General features: G+C 41.2%; 1 protein-coding gene across 3 annotated transcripts in view; it reads right to left on the bottom strand.

The window, feature by feature from the left end:
• FARS2 (phenylalanyl-tRNA synthetase 2, mitochondrial) overlaps positions 1–20,819 on the bottom strand; it is a 670,425-nt gene that overhangs the window by 420,323 nt on the left and 229,283 nt on the right. For all 3 annotated transcript variants that reach the window (XM_077492141.1, XM_077492139.1, XM_077492140.1), the window contains exon 4: positions 8,129–8,288. In XM_077492141.1, the coding sequence (XP_077348267.1) occupies positions 8,129–8,288 (160 nt within the window). The remainder of the gene's footprint in view (positions 1–8,128; positions 8,289–20,819) is intronic.

Here is a 20,819-nt window from a genome sequence, read left to right as displayed (position 1 = left end):
TTGCTTATACAGTAGATCTGGAAAGTATTCACAGCACTTCACTTTTTCCACATTTTGTTATGTTAAAGCCTTATTCCAAAATGTAATAAATTATTTCCTCATAATTATACAAACAATACCCCATAATGACAACATGAAAGAAGTTTGTTTGAGAACTTTATAAATGTATTAAATAAAAACTGAAAAAAATTATATGTACGTAAGTATTCACAGCCTAGTTAATAGTTTGTTGAAGCACCTTTGCCACCAATTACAGTCTCAAGTATTTTTGAGTATGATGCTACAAGCTTGGCACACCTATTTTTGAGCAGTTTCTCCCATTTTTCTTTGCTGGACCTCTAAAGCTACATCAGGTCATATGGGGAGCGTTGGTGCACAGCCATTTTCAGATCTCTACAGAGATGTTCAATCGTGTTCAAGTCTGGACTCTGGCTGGGCCACTCAAGGACATTCACAGAGTTGTCCCGTAGCCACTCCTTTGATATCTTGGCTGTGTGCTTAGGATCGTTGTCCTGTTGGAAGATGAACCTTCGCCCCAGTCTGAGGTTCAGAGCGCTCTGGAGCATGTTTTAACTCACGGATGTCTCTGTACATTGCTGCATCGATATTCACCTCAATCCTAACTAGTCTCGCATTTCCTGCCATTGAAAAACATACCCACAGCATGATGCTGCCACCACAATGCTTCACTGTAGAGATGGTATTGGCCAGGTTGATAAGAGGTGTTTGGTTTCCTCCAAACATGACACTTGCCATTCAGGCCAAAGAGTTCAATCTTTGTTTCATGAGATAACAAAATTTTGTTTCTCATGGTCAGAGAGTCTTTCAGGTGACTTTTGGCAAACTCCAGGCAGGCTGTCATGCCTTTAACTGAGGAGTGGCTTCCATCTGGCCACTTTACCATACAGGCCTGATTGGTGAAGTGCTGCAGAGATGGTTGTTCTTCTGGAAGGTTCTCCTCTCTCCACAGAGAAATGCTGGAGATCTGTCAGAGTGACCATTGGGTTCTTGGTCACCTTCCTGACTAAGATCCTTCTCCTCTGATCGCTCAGTTTGGCTGGGTGGCCCTCTCCGGGAAGAGTCCTGGTGGTGCCAAACTTCTTCCATTGTGATCATTGGGACACTAAATGCTGCAGAAATGTTTTTGTACCCTCCCCCAGATCTGTGCCTGTCTCGAAGATCTACAGACAATTCCTTGAATTTCATGGCTTGGTTTGTGCTCTGACATGCACTGTTAACTGTGGGACCTTATATGGACAGGTGTGTGTGCCTTTTTAAATCATGTCCAATCAACTGAATTTACCACAGGCGGACTCCGATCAAGTTGTAGAAACATCTCAAGGATGATTAGTGCAAACAATGTGCACCTGAGCTCAATTTTGAGTGTCATGGCAAAGGCTGTGAATACTTACAGTATCTCAAAAAAGTGAGTACACCTCTCACATTTTAGTAAATATTTTATTATATCTTATTCATGTGATAACACTGAAGAAACAACACTTTGCTACAACATAGTAGTGAGTGTATAGCTTGTATAAGAGTGTAACTTTGCTGTCCCCTCAAATCAACTCAAACAGCCATTATTGCCTAAACCGCTGGTAACAAAAATGAGTACACCCCAAAGTGAAAATGTCCAAATTGGGCCCATCCCCGGTGCCATGTGACAAGGTTACCAGGTGTGTTAAATTTGGTGTTATTGCTCTCATTCTCTCATACTGTTCACTGGAAGTTCAACATGGCACATCATGGCAAAGAATTCTCTGAGGATCTAAAAAAATTATTGTTGTTCTACATAAAGATAAAGATGGCTTATGATACAAGAAGATTGCCAAGACCCTGAAACTGAGCTGCAGCAAGTTGGCATACAGCGGTTTAACAGGATAGGGGCCACTCAGAAGAGGCTTTGCCATGGTCGACCAAAGAAGTTGAGTGCATGTGCTCAGCATCATATCCAGAGGTTGTTTTTGGGAAATAGACATATGAGTGCTGCAGAGGCTGAAGGGGTGGGGGGTCAGCCTGTCAGTGCTCAGACCATATGCCTCACATTACATCAAATTGGTCTGCATGGCTGTTGTCCCAGAAGGAAGCCTCTTCTAAAGATGATGCACAAGAAAGCCCGCAAACAATTTGCTGACGACAAGCAGACTAAGGACATGGATTACGGGAACTATGTCCTGTGGTCTGATTTGACCAAGATAAACTTATTTGGTTAAGAGGGTGTCAAGCGTGTGTGGTGGCAACCAGGTGAGGAGGACAAAGACAAGTGTGTTATGCCTGCATTTAAGCATGGTGGTGGGGGTGTTATGGTCTGGGGCTGCATAAGTGCTGCCGGTACTGGGGGTATACAGTTCATTGAGGGAACCATAAATGCCAACATGTACTGTGACATACTGAAGCAGAGCATGATCCCTTCCCCTTTGGAGACTGGGACGCAGGGCAGTATTTCAACATGATAACGACCCCAAACATACCTCCAAGACGACCACTGCCTTGCTAAAGAAGCTGAGGGTAAAGGTGCTGGACTGGCCAAGCATGCCTCCAGACCTAAACCCTATTGAGCAGATGTGGGGCATCCTCAAACGGAAGGTGGCGGAGCTCAAGGTCTCTAACATCCACCAGCTCTGTGATGTCATCATGGAGGAGTGGAAGAGGACTTCAGTGGCAACCTGTGAAGCTCTGGTGAATTCCATGCCCAAGAAGGTTAAGGCAGTGCTGGAAAATAACGGTGGCCACATAAAATATTGACAGTTTGGACATTTTCACTTAGGGGTGTACTCACTTTTGTTGCCAGCGGTTTAAACATTAATGGATGTGCGTTGAGTTATTTTGAGGGGACAGCAAATTTACACTATTATACAGGCTGTATACTCACTACTTTACATATAGCAAAGTGTCATTTCTTCAGTGTTGTCACATGAAAAGATATAATAAAATATTTACAAAAAAGTGAGGGGTGTACTCACTTTTGTGAGATACTGTATGTATATGTGATTTATTTTATGTTTTATTTTTAATAAATTGGCAAAAATTTCAAACAAATTTCTTTCATGTGGTTATGGGGTATGGTTTGTAGAATTTTGAGGAAAATAACAAAATTAATCCATTTTGGAATAAGGATGTAACATAACAAAATGCAGAAGTGCTGCGAATACTTCTGGATGCACTGTTGGTGCGCTTTAAGGGGCATGTTTTTTTTAAACTTGCTTTGCGCACCCATTGATCAAGTTGAGTGCAACCAGCCTGATGGATTTTTCGTGTGACTATTGCTAGCGGTTAGCAATAATCACTGTGTGTTCCTTCAGTTAGGATGGCTCTCCGCACCCCCCTGCTGGGAGAACACAATAGCTCCACAGGAGGTATTCCCCTATTAGCACTGACCCATGGTTAATATTTACATGAAAGTCATGGGGTTGATGATGAACTTATTTAAGGCATCAGGAACCAGTCAGACAATGCCATGGCTTCCTGTTATTGGTGTTAGAGGTTCATGAATTGTAGAGAGACAACAATTACTTACATTTTTTTCCCATGTTTTCAAAACTATAATGCAAATAGTGGAGGCCATTATTCTGATGGTATCTACAGCAAAGTATATAGAGGAATTGTGGTGCATAGTTTGGTCTGAGGTAGGTTGAACCACTACAAGACATGGTTAAGGTGTGTTGATTTAAAAAGCATAACTCTAGGTTTGGTAAGGCTATTCCCCCTTGCTCCATCTGTTTTGTAAGAATTTGATACTTACATCTAGGCTTCTTAGTACGCAATATTCATTTTATCAACTTTGTCCTCAACTTAGCAAACAAAGTTTTGAGGATATGAAGAAGAATAGTCTGAAATAAATATAAACACTTAGGTAGCAGATTCATCTTAACCACTTCAGCCCCGGAACAATTTAACCCCTTCCAGACCAGAGCACTTTTTGCATCGCTTTAACTGACAATTACGCGGTCGTGCGACGTGTCTCCCAAACAAAATTGACGTCCTTTTTTCCCCCACAAATAGAGCTTTATTTTGGTGGTATTTGATCACCCCTGCAGTTTTAATTTTTTGCGCTATAAACAAAAAAAGAGCGACAATTTTGAAAAAAACACATTATTTTTTACTTTCTGCTATAATAAATATCCCCCAAAAATCTAATAAAACAATTTTTTTCCTCAGTTTCAGTAAATGCGTATTCTTCTACATATTTTTGGTTAAAAAAAACGCAATAAGTGATTATTGATTGGGCTGCGCAAAATTTATAGTGTTTACAAAATAGGGGATAGTTTTATGGCATTTTTATTATTTATTTTTTTTAAATGGCAACGATCAGTGATTTTTATCGTGACTGCGACATTATGACGGACACATCGGACATTTTTGGGACCATTGTCATTTATACAGCAATCAGTGCTATACAAATGCACGGATTTCTGTGTAAATAACACTGGCAGTAAAAGGGTGGCAGTGTAGGGTTATGTCCTAAGAAGCGTGTTTCTAACTGTGGGGGGGGGGTGAGGCTGTGTATGACATATCACTGATCTCTGCTCCGATCACAGGGAGCAGAGATCAGTGACACTGTCACTAGGGAGAACAGGGAGATGCTAATGTAAACACATCCCCATGAGGTGATCCCGGGTATCCCCTGGTTGCCTCTTAAAGGGCAACATACAGGTACGTGATTCTACCTGCACGAGCCCTTCTGCCGACGTATTTATGCGTAAGGCAGTCGGCAAGTGGTTAAAGAGGGCAACCCTCCCAAACCAAGTGTGACCACGATTGTCATTTGGCAAATGTATCTTCCAACACATGTACAGTATCTCACAAAAGTGAGTACACCCCTCACATTTTTGTAAATATTTTATTATATCTTTTCATGTGACAACACTGAAGAAATGACACTTTGCTACAATGTAAAGTAGTGAGAGTACAGCTTGTATAAACAGTGTACATTTGCTGTCCTCTCAAAATAACTCAACACACAAACATTAATGTCCAAACTGCTGACCACAAAAGTGAGCACACTCCTAAGTGAAAATGTACAAATAGGGCCCAAAATTTCAATATTTTGTGTGACCAGCATTAATTACCACTGCAAAGCTGAGGACGTCCTATGACAGCCTGCCGATGGCAAGTGGTTAAAGTGGATGTAAACCTGATTTATGAAATTTGAGCTGGGTACATATATCTGTAGTGTTTTCTTATCTCTCTCCAAAGCACCGATTCCTGTGTGTTTATTCTGTTCCGTAGCTCTGTTATCAGCCTGATAACTTCTGACAAGTTTTCAGAGACAGGAGATAAAACCAGCCTGAAGTTTGTGTCATGGGCGGTTGCTATAAATAAATTAGCAGAGAGCTTGACTTCTCACAGAAGAGATCTGCACATGACTTCCTTCCTTTGCCAATGTGGAGTGGGGGTGTGTGACTTTCCTCCAATAATCCACCCCCAGTGCTAAACAGGAAGAGAAATTTTGTAACATGATGTGCACTTTTTAAAGGCTATATAAAGCTGAAAACCGCAGATATACATGTACAATTTATATAGGCAGATGTGTTTCATCTCTGTGTATCATCTGAGGCTGTTCACATCACTGGGTATATGTGAGGGTATACATCCATTTTAATGAACTCAAAGAAAAACAATGTTTGTCTAAACTGAAAAATCCTTTTCTTGGAGTGCATTATGAGACAGGATAATATTCTGAAACACTGGGCTTTACTGCCAGTAGTCCCCCATTAGGACACTGTAAAGAATTGGACACCGGCAAAGCAATGCTGTTAGGACATCCCAGCATAACTCCTCCAGCTCCCAGCATGCCTCAGCTTAGTATCAAGCAATGATAGGTGTGGACCACAAAAAAAAAATATTGGGCTGGGACACTCGAAAGCAATCTAACTGAGGGGTTGGGAACAGCAAGCAAAAACGAACAGGCCCACAAGGAGCAACAGGTTAACAAGGACGACTCAAGGGAACCTACAGAGTCACCTGAAGAACTTTACAACCAGAGCCCACATAAGCTAAGATCTTAACATCCACCTGTTAAAACTTACGAATTTTACCACCAACCCCCCCCCCCCCGCCACCTCGTTACCATGCAGTGAGCTGCGTGTACAGTACAGGGGGACATATCTCATCGGCATACAGAATCTCTAAGGCCCCTTTCACACTGGGACAGTTTTCAGGCGCTACAGCGCTAAAAATAGTGCCTGTGCAGCGCCTGAAAAAACGGCCCCTTTCACTCCAGCGTGAAAGCCGGAGGGCTTTCACACTGGAGCGGTGCGCTGGCAGGACGGTGAAAAAAGTTCTGCTAGTCGCACCTTTGGAGCGGTGAAGGAGTGGTGTATTCACCGCACCTAACCCGCTCCTACCCATCGAAATCAATGGGGCAGCGCAGCTATAACCTTTTTCGGCCGCTAGCGGGTGTTAAAACCGCCCCGCTAGCGTCCGCATACCGCCGCAAAAACGCCACTAAAAATATTGGCGCTTTACCGCCGATGCCTGCCCCGCTCCAGTGTGAAAGGGGCCTAACTGACATAACTGGGGACTACTTAACTGGAGGTGTTAATTTTAGAGATTGAGTTTTATGTACTGCTTCACAGATCTAAGTGATGGCACATAAAGAGTGAGTTGTGTGTGCTGTGGGGAAACTTTAACACAATTCCACTCGTGCACTTTACTTTCTTTGTTTACAGGAAATCAGTAACTTCACTTCCTGTGTGTGTACTATGCATGATATCTTTAGAGTCAGCAGGCAACAGAGTGCAGTTATTCTGCCAGTAAGGACATGAATTGTTGAATTTAATGTCTGTGTTAACTTTCAAAGAAACTGACTAGTTAGGCAACCAACATATTAGTAAGTGGGGCTAAGCAAGGGGAGGGTGGGACTTTATATGAAGCACATGACTGCAAAGGGGTAATTAGGTGAACATAAGGAAATTAATTGAATACAAAATGGTAAACATATATAGTGGCGGTATCAAGAGTACATGATAACATACATATATTACATGATAAATAGTACAGTATGCAAATAATGCTGGTAGCAATGGTAATTGGTAAGCATGATAATGACAATTAGCGTGGCAATAACATCTTATGATATGACCAATATCAATTTCCTAGTTCACCACAAAAAGATTTATGTAAAACCATAATAAAAAATATTGCCTGCGGGGCCTATGGTCTTGACGAGCCTGCCAGGGTAGGTATTCCATGAACTTAGAAGATATAGGTGAAACGGATAAAGACACAGCATCCGGTAACTCTACGTGTTTTGTGGCTTAAATGCCACTTATCAGGAGCAAGCACCTGAGATATCTGGAATGAAACTGGTATGAGCCAAATCATAAAGTACATGGAAAAACGCGTTGGGGTGGGCTTATGTTCACCTAATTACCCGTTTGCAGTCACGTGCTTCATATAAAATCCCACCCTCCCCTTGCTTAGCCCCTCTTGATTTAGACTGGGATGGAAATACATAACCTTACCAGGCTATGATTTCAATTACAGTCCCTAGGGATGGAAATACGTGAGCTCACCAGGCCATGGCTTCCTCAAAGTCCCTAATTACAACCCTTAGAGCTGTGCAGCTCTACCTGTTACTGACCCATACCTTCCTCCCTGATGATGCCATCACTGTTATCTAGTGATCATAGGCCTTTAATGAGGTAAAAAGAGCTCAAAGCTATGTTATGCTATAAAAATGTAGGCACTTTTACATGTGCAGAAATGCTTTGTAGCTTTTTATCCAGAATTACAATCTAAAAATACATTTATAAATAATTGCTTTACCACATTAAATTGTGTTAATTAATTAGATCTTAAGTAGAGGTCAGCTGTAACAGGTATACACAACTCACTTGTTTACAGACATAAAGTGATTGGTTAGACAGGGAGATGACTAAAATGTCCATAGGGACCTTGAGACTATAACAGGTACTCAGCTGATAGATTTTGGGAATACAGGTTGATTTATTTTGGTGTTCTCCGTATACTGCCTTAACCTGCAGACATATGATATTCAGCGAGCATGTTTATGGGTCTACAGTTTATACACGTTCTAATGAAAGAGCAATCATTCACCGGTTAGTCTGTCCAACCATCATCAACTGTTCATAAGTACTGTTTGTTTTCGTGGAAGAACACATACCTTCTCCAAAAAGATGCATTATTAGTTTGGAAAGTGCTTGCTTCAGCTGAAACTCCACCAATTTCACAGCTTCCAAAGTGTGGGCTTCTTGCTTGTTCGGTGTACGAATCCCCTGCTCAAACAGCTGGCAAGTGTCCATATTTTTTACTTCAGCAAACAGCTAAAAAATAAAAGAAACATTATAGGATGAAGGTCTGATATAACAACTTGTGTGCAATGATGTAAATAAATGTTACCTAAAAGGGAACATAGATATTATGTATAATTATTGGTGCTAGTACTCGCTATCTGAAATAATGCACTGTAATAGGTGTTTATTAGTATAATCATAATCCTACAGAACAAGGAACACATGGGTCCATTGATTTACAGGTCCTATTTGTTTAGGTGTATTTAAATATATAAATCGTAAGCGATATATATATATATATATATATATACATACACACACACACATATATATGTATTTAATGCCACACAGCTCAGTGACAGATAACTGCTGAATAGATTCCATCATGTTTCCCATTTGTATGTATGAGTGGTTTAAATTAGAATGCATTCTGTTATACTAATTTAAACAGAAAAGCTGAGTGATTTATGCAACCTCTTTTTCTGTAAATTCACATGTGAAAAGGAACATAAGATTCCTTTTAGAGTTAGAAATGCAAATGGGAATATACAGAAAACCTTCAGTGTTTAATTGTGCTGCTTTTGGAGAGAAAAGATTATGCTTTAACCTTGAGATAAAACCTCAGTGGTCTTACTACTACTACTGATTTATGCAGAATTAAAGCCAATACTGATAAAGGCCAACTCCTAATAGAATATAAGTCTAGTTGGGATGAGTAAACAAGAAGTAATGCAGGAGGGCTTTCCACGTGGTCTCTGTTGATGAGCTAAGGCTGATCAGGTCCTCTCCTTTTTCACCTGGCCAGCATTAAAGGAGCCCTAAAACAGCATTTTCGCCAGCAAAGTTGAAGCAAACTAAACTCTCTATCAATCAAAATTAACTATTTTTAATCCTTATGTTGCTGGAATTAGAAAATAAGTAGGAAGGTAGAGTATATTCACTGGCTTTAAACTTTTTTTTATTTTTTTTTTATTTTTTACTTTGTTCAGTTTCTTCCTGGCTTTTGGCCCAGGCAAAAATGATGTCACACATTCTGGGAGTCTTGATGTGCAGTTTTTTATTTCATTGGGTGGAGGGGCGCAGGGGCACACTTTCTGGCTTCCATGCCAGAGTTAGGAGCAGATGTATTCCAGGAAGTAAATGCTATATGAATCATCTGCCCTTACTCAAGATGTCCATGGCTAGAAATCCTAGGAGGGTGTTTTTCAAAGTGATTCCGCAACAACAAAAAAATGCATGGAGACATGGAAGGATGGCAGAGTTTGCTTTGAATATTGAAAATGAATTAAACAGCACTTTCAGTTGGTGGTGCTCAGATATACAGTAGTTAAGTTCAACATTAAGAACTTCAACCCCCGTGCTACTTTTTTTCTTAAAACAACAAACATGTTATACTTACCTGCTCTGTGCAATGGTTTTGCACAGAGCAGCCCAGAACCTCCTCTTTTCGTATTCCCGATCAGCGCTCCTGGCTCCTCCCCTTCATCAAATCTGTTCATCACCCGGTTAGTTACATAGTTAGTTTGGTTGAAAAAAGACACTAGTCAATCTAGTTTAACCAATAAACCTTCTGCCTTTACAAACACTTTAACCACTTAAAGACCATCCCACATACTTGTACGGGATTCTTTGGATTGGCTCTGGGGCACATGCCGATGGAGCCACGCTCCCGCTGGGACTGGACACAGCGGGAGCCAATCAGCGGGTCCAGGGGTCACGATGGTCGCCGGGACCCACCGATCGTTCACAGGAGAGGCAGAAAGGCGGTCTGCCTATGTAAACAAGGCAGACCGCTGTTCTGTCAGAGAGGGAGAGAGAGATCTTATCTTCCTACTAATCAAGAACATTTGTCTCTCTTCCTCCAGTCAGTCTAACCCCCACACAGTAATTCCCCGTACACACGATCTGATTTTTTTTTCCGAAGGATGTTGGCTCAAACTTTTCTTGCATACAAACGATCACACAATGTTGGCTCAAAATTCCGAACATGAGAACGCGGTGATGTACAACACATGACGAGACTATGAAAAGGAAGTTCAATAGCCAGTGCCCCACCCTTTGGGCTCCCTCTGCTAATCTTGTGTTAGTAGAAGTTTGGTGAGAGACAATTTGCGCTTTTCCGCTTTGAGGTAAAAAAATAAAAGATAATAATGGTGTTGTGGTAGCTTGACACAGAAAACGACAAAAAATATTATGGAGATCACCATAAAAAATAAATAAAAAAAAGATTATTCATGAGATCACAAGAAATCATAAAAAAATCTGTTTGTCAGAACTCTGTGTGAATATCAGCAGCAAAGCAACTTCATCATTCTAGCATTATAAAAGAAAAGAATGCACTGCATTGAAAGATTTCAAAATTTTTAGCATGACGAATGTGCTATCTCCATTACAAACGCTAGTTTTACAAGACCGAACGCTTTTGTCTCGTACTTGATTCTGAGCATGCGTGGGCTTTTGTGCGTGGACTTGTGTACACACGATCAGGCTTTGCGACAACAAAGTTTTGTTGTCAGAAAATTTGAGAATCTGCTCTCAAACATTTGTGTGCGGAAATTCTGACCTCAAATATTTGATGGAGCATACACACGGTCCGACTTTCTGACAACAAGCTCACAGCGAACATTTCCCGTTGGAAATTCCAATCATGTGTACGCAGCATTAGAAAGCACTACCCCTGATGATGTCATATCTGACAAATGATGATTGTCGGGACGCTACGCACACACGGTCTGTGCATGCGCGATCGCTTTCACATGTTGATGTGATTTTACTTCTGATTGGAATTCAATTTTACTATTTTTTTTTTTTTTTGCCTGACTCGTACATCGGTCTCTTGTTTTACATGCAGCATTGTTTTTCTCTTTATTAAAGTAACCTTACGAGGCATATCGCACTATTGGAGTTTTTCCTTTTTTTTGCATGTTTTTGCCTTGGTTTCATTTGTATTGGAGCTGAACAATGCTTGGTACCTGTGTGGATTTCCGGAGAGGGACGAACCAGGACATCGTGGTATCCCTCTATAAGGTCCCAGATTGCAGAGGGAAGCACCAAGACATTGAGTCATCGTTTGACAAAATATCAGATCCAACAAGTGCCTTGTGACCCCCCCTGAATAAGTGTGGTCACTGGCTCTCTGATAAGCCTCTTATCTCTCTGTGGTGATGGGTTTCATGTGATCAAGTTTATATTTTACACTTCAGGAGCACACTTAACCCTTTGATCACCCCTGATGTTAACCCCTTCCCCGCCAGTGTCTTTTATACAGTTACAGTGCATTTTTTTAGCACTGATCACTGTATTGGTGTCATTCGTCTCCAAAAAGATTCACTTAGTGTCAGATATGGCGCCATTACTAGTAAAAACAATAAAGAAAATAAAAAGTCCATAAATATACCCCATAGTTCATAGACATTATATATAACTATATATAACTTTTGCACAAACCAATCAATATACTATTTTTTTTTTTTTTTTTTTTTTACCAAAAATATGTAGTAGACTGCATATTGGGCTAAATTGATGAAGACATTTATTTTTTATTGGATATGTTTTATAGCAGAAATAAAAATTATATTTTTTTATTTTTTTCACAATTTATTTTTATTTTTTGTTTATAGTGAAAAAAAATCAAACAGAGGTGATCAAATACCACCAAAAGAAAGCTCTATTTGTGGGGAAAAAAAGGACATCAATTGTGTTTGGGTAGAAAGTCGCACAACCACACAATTGTCAGTTTAAGTGACACAGTGCCGTATCGCAAAAAATGGCCTGGTCATTGAGCAGCCAAATCTTCCGGAACTGAAGTGGGTAAGACTGTAACTAATAATGTCTGTTCACTGAAATGTATTATTTTTATTTTCTTCAAAAAATGGCCTGGTCAGGAAGGGGGTAAAATCTTCCACAGCTGAAGTAATTAATTTGCTAAATTACTCAAAAACAAGATTTCCATGCAGAAATATGAGCATCCAGCCCTTCCCACATGGCTAATAATTCGCAAGTTTCAGTTCTTTTCACAAGTTGGTAAAACTTGCAGAGGCTTTCCATTTTAGAAAATCACATTAACACATAAAAGATTATTCACTTTTTCCACAAGAAATGTAGCACTTTTCATTAAATGTTCACTGAAATTACATATTGTGCACATCAGGCTAAAGCAGGGTTTCTCAACCGGGGTGCTGTAATAGAGTCCTCAGGGGTGCCGCAACAAAAGCATAAAACTGCACTGCCAGTTGTGTGCCTTTTAAACTGGCATGTAACCTCCTGTGGGATTCTCTACTGTCTAGGAGCATATCGGGAGGCCACCCAGCATGCTTGGTTTTCCCTCACTCACCTCCACAGCTCATAGGGAGGTAGGGGTCAGCATGGGGTGGGGGCTGTAACATTCTCTTCTCAGAGTTTATATGGAATTCTGTTTCCCAAACTTCTCCCAATGCATCCGGAGGTGGTGGGGCCACCGTTTTCACACACAGGTGGCTGCTATGGCTGAGCCAGCAGCAGACGATGGAAGAGCGGAGATAGCAGCCCTGCAAGTCTCCATTTCCAGTGGCACGATAAGTGGCTGAGGACAGAGCGTTCTCCAGCAGAAATTCTATGCTTTTGCTCACTGGCTGCAACTACTCACAGGAGTACCGCTTTTTGTATTAATTTATTTTTCATATCATTCCACAGGTTCATTATAGTCTGAATTACATGTAATTACCACAAATAGAAAGGGCCTAAGTAAGTACGTGCCCTATATAACATATAATAAATAGATCGATACTTTTCAATCCTCCTCTTTTCCTATTTTTCACTTCCCGTCTGATTGGAATTTATCATTTCATATGATGAAGGTCAGTACATCCACTGACCTGCAGATGTGTATGTGCATGCTCTTCTTTGCATACATATGCAGGCCCTAGATTCATGCCTTCAGTTTCTTGTACATATTAGGCATGCACGTCTGTGCATACGTAGTTTAGTACGGACTCCCCTGTATGTTGTTCTGTGTGTATGCACATATATATGCATGTGCGCACAAATATACACACACACACACATACATACATACATACATACATATATATATATATATATATATATATATATATATATATATATATATATATATATATATATATATATATATATATATATATACATATATATATATATATATATACATATATTTTTTATTTTATTTTTTTCCTGTCCAGGATTGGTAGCCTTGTGTGTGTATTGTGTGTGAATATCTGTGTCCATAATGCCCATAATAATTTGTTTGCTGGTAGAATATTCTAGTGGCATTATATTATTTTATCTTATTATTTCTTTTTTCCATAGTCTTTTAAAACTCAAGAGATAATATATCTCTATAGAAAATAGTAATTGTTTGTTTTTAATAGATTTAAGTGTGTGCATGCTTTATATTTCACCTTTTTGAATATTAGTGTATATGTTTACTGTTTCCTACAGTCTTTCTCTTTTTTTGCTCTATACTATGTTTTCAATCAGCATACAGACTCTATAATATATCATAGCCTAAAACACCCCGCCTCTCATCTCATTTGAATCAGCCAAACCCAGTGGTCTACTGATAAGGCGGTGCTATGATCTGATTGGCTCAACTGTCCTGCCCCTTTTCCCTCTAATACCACATCCAAAATGAAGGATCGCTATGCCTGACGAAGCAACGCGTATGTTCCGAACGCGTGCACGCCATTAGCATTATCCGATCGTGACAGCACGCCATCAGTATCATCCGATCGTGACATTAGCATCATCCGATCGTGACCCAGGACTCTGCGGACTGATGATTCTCATTGTGCCTTGCCTACTCTGATCTGTGACACTGGAAGCCACCGGCGCCGACAGACAAGAGCATACAGCCTGAGAGGATCATCTCCTGTGAAATCCTGCTGTCCATTTGGATTTCTTTTATAATATGCCTGCTTACAACTTACACAGAGTGAGTGCATTTTAAACTATAATTAAAAGCATGTTTTAAACTACTACACTCAGGTTGGCGCTGCATTGACTGACACTACATGCCGCTCACTGACTGGCGCTACCGTACTGTTCACTGCTTGATAATACATATTGCTCGTCCGCTATCATACTGCTCACTAACTGCTCTACCACTGCATACTACCCTACCTTGCCATTACATACTGCTCACTAATTTCTACAGGTACAGGGCAACTCTGTGTCACAACCTACTGACCACTGAACTCTGCCTCACAGACTACATTTTAGCACTTGTTCACACCAGGTGTGGTGTGGTTAGGCACGCAAAACTGAGTTTTCCCACACCACACAAAAATGTGCTGCATTTTTCATAATTCCTCATGGCACCCCCGTGCATCAAGCAAATACACGTGTGTTTATGTCTGATAAAATGCATGGTACCGCAATATCTTGATTTTTGGTGTGGCAGGATTTGGAAAATTGTGGCACCACCTTTTTTGTGTGTTTCACGTGCACAGGGCAGCCCATTGAAAAATGTGCCACGAGGGATAGGGCAAAAATGCACAAGCACGCTTGAACACACCTCCTGGGTTGCCTCAAAATTGTGTAGAACTTTGGAGGTTCTGTGGCATAATGATAAGGGTCAGAATTCCACACAGCCAACATAGGCCACAGCCTAGGGAGGCGGGGCTATTAGGGACAACACACGCATCATTTTACTCATTATCACCTTCTTGTTTATAATAAGAGGTTCAAGGCTGCCTCTCAGTGCCATCAGGCATTGTTCTCATGGTCATTATCCTAACAGATTGTGCCTTTTTGTTGGTGGTATACAGTACTGTGTACGACCAGTTCACTCACTCTACACCCATACATCTAGAACCAAACTACTAGCATACCTCCCAACTTTTTGAGAACGGAACAAGAGACACCTATTAGCAAAACTATGAAGGCTTAGACACAACCCTTAGCACGCCCCCTTAAAGGAGAATTACACAAAAAAAATAGTTAAACCCACGCATGTTTTTTTTTTTGTTTTTTTTAACACATTTACAAATGCAGCAATTTAGAAATTGGATGAAAGGTTTAGCACCGGGAAACACTTTTTGAAAGATGAATGGTGCATTTTTTATACAACTATACAGATCAGACCAAAATGAGGGACAAATGAGGGGGGCAGGGGGACATTGTCCCAAATTGGGGACAGTTGGGAGCTATATACTAGCAAAGCAGGGACACAATTTGCCCAATCTTTTAGTTATCGGTTCTAGACGTACTAACACATAGCATGCAAACTGTAATTTTTGTCCTCTCTGCCCCATCCCAGCTTGCCTTGTGTGACTATGACGTGTCCAAATAGTATCATCATTATCAGCAGTCTTGTATTTAGATGATTACCTCCGTGTACCTATTAACTGACACAATCATTGAAAAAAAAAGAGACAGTTGCTATCAGCTTGCAGAATATTTCATTCTTGCTTCATTCCTTCCTCCCTGCTGCGCTAAGCAAACATAATTACTATGTGAAAACTTTACACGGTGTTCGAGAAAAGATATAAAGTATTAACATCTTTTGAAATGTAATGGCAAGGCACACGTAGGTTATGTAGAAAAGACATTTCTGAAAAAGTGAAAATCATTAAACTTGACATGCATTGGGATTTTCTTATCCACCACAAACCAAACAAAAAAAAAACATCCTGATCATTCGAGAAGCTATTGTCTACAAAAAGGATATAGGTGGCACCACAAGTCTATTGATTTTAGCAGGAAGAACTACTTGCATGTGAAAAATCATAAGAGAAAAATAACGCTTGAAAATATTAAAACAGTGAAAAGGAAATTGCTATTTTTTCACATTCTTTCATCATTTAGTCACAACTTAAAGGGGTTTTCCAAACAATTTATATTTTCCTATGGCTGTATTAGCTGCTGCTTCTTACACACCCTTAGGCTGCATTCACACCTGAGTGTAGCGTTTTCAAGCGTTTTTTTGCGGCGTTTTTTACCGCGATTCACTGCGTTTTTTTACCGCGATTTTGTGCGGGGCAAAAGGTCACCAATGTTAAAAGAAGAAAAACGCCCAAATCTGCTCAATTCGAGCGACAAAAAAGGGTATGGAACTTGTTTGAGCTTCAGGCGACATGGAGTGGAGATGCGAACCATCTCCATTGAGAATAATAGAATTTTTCCCCTCTAGCGTTTTGTAGCTTCAGGCTTCAAGCTACAAAACGCTCAGGTGTGAATGGGGTCTAACATACAGCACAGGAATCCAGACCAGTTGTTGTTTAGATTTAATTGGTATAGTTTATCTTGCCCAGAAGCATAAAATCTGTGTAACCAATCTGGCAGGTTGGATTTCTAAATTATTACACATGATATTTATTCAATTGGGTTCTCCTGGGTGTTATTCCAGTTTCAAATTAGATCTATTACATGACGTCAAACATAGTTTGGGTGCCCCATCTCACCCCCAAAAATTGTCAAATTCCTTTGGTATAACATTTTAGATAGAGCTCTCATATAGCTTGTTTACAGTGCCTTGAAAAAGTATTCAAACCCCTTGAAATTTTCCACATTTTATCATGTTACAACCAAAACCATAAATGTATTTTATTGGGATTTTATGTGATAGAGCAGGGGTAGGGAACCTTTTTGGCTGAGAGAGCCATGAACGGCACATATTTTAATATTTGTAATTCCACGAGAGCCATACAATATGTTTAAATCTTATTTTTTTTATTTATTTTTTTATAATCGATTGACTAATTTCAATTATAACTGTAATATCCACGTCATCTCCCCCACTGTAATATCCAAATCTCCCCTACGATTGTCTGCTTGCTTACCACTACACAGGCAGGCAGATCCATGAGCAGTTGAGGTGGGTGATGATAACGTCAGCGCGCCGCTCACCTAGGCCACCGCCGGGTGTACCAAGATGGCCGCAACTCCGGAGCTAGGCCGAAGCTGCGCCCTTTCCTATGGGCTCAATCCATGGATCGGCACACCACGCAATCTGCAGATTGAGAGGTGAGAGCCAGATGCAGCCATCAAAAGAGCCACATCTGGCTCGAGAGCCATAGGTTCCCTACCCCTGTGATAGAGCAACACAAAGGGGCAAACAATTGTGAAGTGGAAGGAAAATAATAAATGGTTTTCAAATTGTGTTACAAATAAATATCTGAAAAGTGTGGTGTGAATTTGTATTCAGCCCCTTTAAGGCCCCTTTCACACGTGCAGACAGTATGTCCGTATTTCATCCATCTGTTTTCAGATGAAATATGAACATACATGCATACCTATGGGATAGCGAGTGTCAGTGGATGAACATCCAATGACACCCGATTTCATCCGTCCCCGCTATGGTCCGATTCTGCAGACGGAGGAAAATCCTATTTTTCTATCCGTCTGCAGAGCGGATCAGATGAACACGGACAGACGGTCCGTGTTTATCTGATCCCCCCATAGGGGAGAGCAGAGATCTGAAAGGGTGGTCCCTGCACAGTGTGCAGGGATCGCCCTGTCATCCGCCGACTCAGCGGGGATCAACGGAGCGATCCCCTCTGAGCAAGCGGATGTTCACTGATCTGTCCCGTGTGAAAGGACCCTTACTCTGATACCCTCAACTAAAATCAAGTGGATCCAATTGCCTTCATAAGTTACCTAATTAGTAAATAGAGTCCACCTGTGTGTAATTTAATCTCAGTAGAAATACAGCTGTTCTGTGAAGCCCTCAGAGGTTTGTTAGAGAACTTTAGTGAACAAACAGCATCAAGAAGTCCAAGGAACACACCAGACAGGTCAAGGATAAAGTTGTGGAGAAGTTTAAAGCAGGGTTAGGTTATAAAAAAATATCCCAAGCTTTGAACATGTCATGGAGCACTGTTCAATCCATTATTTGAAAATGGAAAGAATATGGCACAACTGCAAATCTACCAAGACATGGCCGTCCACCTAAACGGACAGGCTGGGCAGAGAGGGGGCATTAATCAAGAGAAGAGGCCCATGATAACTCTGGAGGAGCTGCAGAGATCCACAGCTCAGGTGGAAAAATCTGTCCACAGGACAACTATTAGTCGTGCATTCAACAAATCTGAAAATATAAAAACAAAATAGAAGCAGCGCTAATAACAACACATAATTGAATTATGTGATAAATTAATTTGTGAATAATGAATACAGTTAATTAACCACAAAAGGAAAAAAAAAGAAGAAAAAGAAAAAAAAGTGATCAAAAAAAGAAATCTAATGCAGAGTCCCATTAGAATCAATGATGAAAAAATGTACCGTATATACTCGAGTATAAGCCGAGATTTTCAGCCTCTTTTTTGAGGCTGAAAGTGCCCCCTCGGCTTATACTCGAGTCACCGCTGTCTGACTGCTCGATCAGCGTATCGAGCAGACAGACGGCGGACATTAAAATTCAAAAGCCGCGCCTCCTTCTCCGCCTCCGCCTGTGATAGGCGGAACACTGAATTTCCCAGCAGTCAGTGTTCCGCCTATCACGGACATCCGTTCATTCTCATACTACGGACGAGTATGAGAGGATGTCCGTGATAGGCGGAACACAGGCTGCTGGGAAATTGAGTGTTCCGCCTATCACAGGCGGAGGACGGAGGCGCGGCTTTTGAATTGTAGAATGGCCGCCGAGAAGAGCGGCGATCCATCGGCACGACACGGGACGGAGGAGGCACGGAACGGAGGAGGCACGGGACAGAGGAGGCACGGGACAGAGGAGGCACGGGACAGAGGAGGCACGGGACAGAGGAGGCACGGGACAGAGGAGGCTCGGGACGACGGCGGCTCGGGACGGAGGCTTGGGACACAGGTAGGCTGGACACACACACAAGGCTGCACGGACACACACACACACACACACACACACACACACACACACACACAGGGATGGATGGATGGATGGATGGATACACACACACACACACACACACACACAGGGATGGATGGATGGATGGATGGATACACACACACACACACACACACACACACACAGGGATGGATGGATGAATACACACACACACACACACACACACACACACACACACACACAGGGATGGATGGATGGATGGATACACACACAGGGATGGATGGACGGACACACACACAGGGATGGATGGATGGATGGATGGATGGACACACACACAGGGATGGATGGACGGACACACACACAGGGATGGACAGCCATGTCTCACCCTCGGCTTATACACGAGTCAATAAGTTTTCCAGTTTTTTGGGGGTAAATTGGGGGCCTCGGCTTATATTCGGGTCGGCCTATACTCGAGTATATACGGTATATAAAGTGTCCACGCAATAAGTGAGTAATAATGATCTCCATGATCTATCTTCAAACAGCATGCAATGTGCGTCCTCTTCACCACAAATAACGTATAGATTGCCTGCTTACCAGAGGGCGATGACTGCCAAAAGAACAGTCTCACCTACCATTTGGGAAATAGGTCTCCCGCAACCCTTTAGATGTTCACAGAGCCTCCGTATGTAACACTCAATACCGGGAAACAAAAGAGAATCCCATAGTGTGATACCGTAAAATCAATACGTTTTTAGTAAAGATAAAGTTTGCACTCACAAATTAGTAGTCATCAAATGGCCGAAAATATATCCAAGTGTGTAAATCTCCAATGTGGTCTCGCCAAAACAATCGCTCTACTTCCACCACAAATCTGGCCTTTATGGAAAAGTGGCAAGAAGAAAGCCATTGTTGAAAGAAAGCCATAAGAAGTCCCGTTTTCAGTTTGTGAGAAGCCATGAGGGGGGCAGAGCAAACATGGAAGAAGGCGCTCTGTTTGGATGAGACCAAAATTGAACTTTTTGGCCTAAAAGAAAACTAACACTGCACATCACCCTGAACACACCATCCCCACTGTGAAACATAGTGGCAGCATCATGTTGTGGGGATGCTTTTCTTCAGCAGGGACAGGGACATGGAAGCTGGTCAGAGTTGATGGGAAGATGGATGGAGCCAAATACAGGGCAATATTAGAAGAAAATCTGTTAGAGTCTGCAAAAGACTTGAGACTGGGGCAGAGGTTCACCTTCCAGCAGGACAATGACCCTAAACATACAGCCAGAGCTACAATGGAATGTTTTTGATCAAAGCATATTCATGTGTTGGAATGGCCCAGTCAAAGTCCAGACCTAAATCCAATTGAGAATCTGTGGCAAGACTTGAAAATTGCTGTTCACAGTCACTCTCCATCCAATCTGACAGAGCTATTTTACAAAAAAGAATGGGCAAAAATGTCACTCTCTAGATGTACAAATCGGGTAGAGACCTACCTAAAAAAAATTGCAGCTGTAATTGCAGTGAAAGGTGGTTCTACAAAGTATTGACTCAGGGGGGCTGAATGCAAATGCACGCCACACTTTTCAGATATTTGTAAAAAAAAATTGAAAACTATTTACTTTTCACTTTTCATTTTATTTATTCACTTCACAATTATGTGCCACTTTGTGTTGATCTATCACATAAAATCCCAATAAAATACATTTACATTTTTGGTTGTAACATGACAAAATGTGGAAAACTTCAAGGGGTATAAATACTTTCTCAAGGCAATGTATACCTGACTG

Source organism: Lithobates pipiens, unplaced genomic scaffold, assembly GCF_037356315.1.
Source record: "Lithobates pipiens isolate NorthernLeopardFrog02 unplaced genomic scaffold, aLitPip1_a1.2 Scaffold_19, whole genome shotgun sequence".
Classification (NCBI taxonomy): domain Eukaryota; kingdom Metazoa; phylum Chordata; class Amphibia; order Anura; family Ranidae; genus Lithobates; species Lithobates pipiens.
Note: the sequence above shows the minus strand (reverse complement) of the source record. Positions and strands in the feature narration are given on the sequence as shown.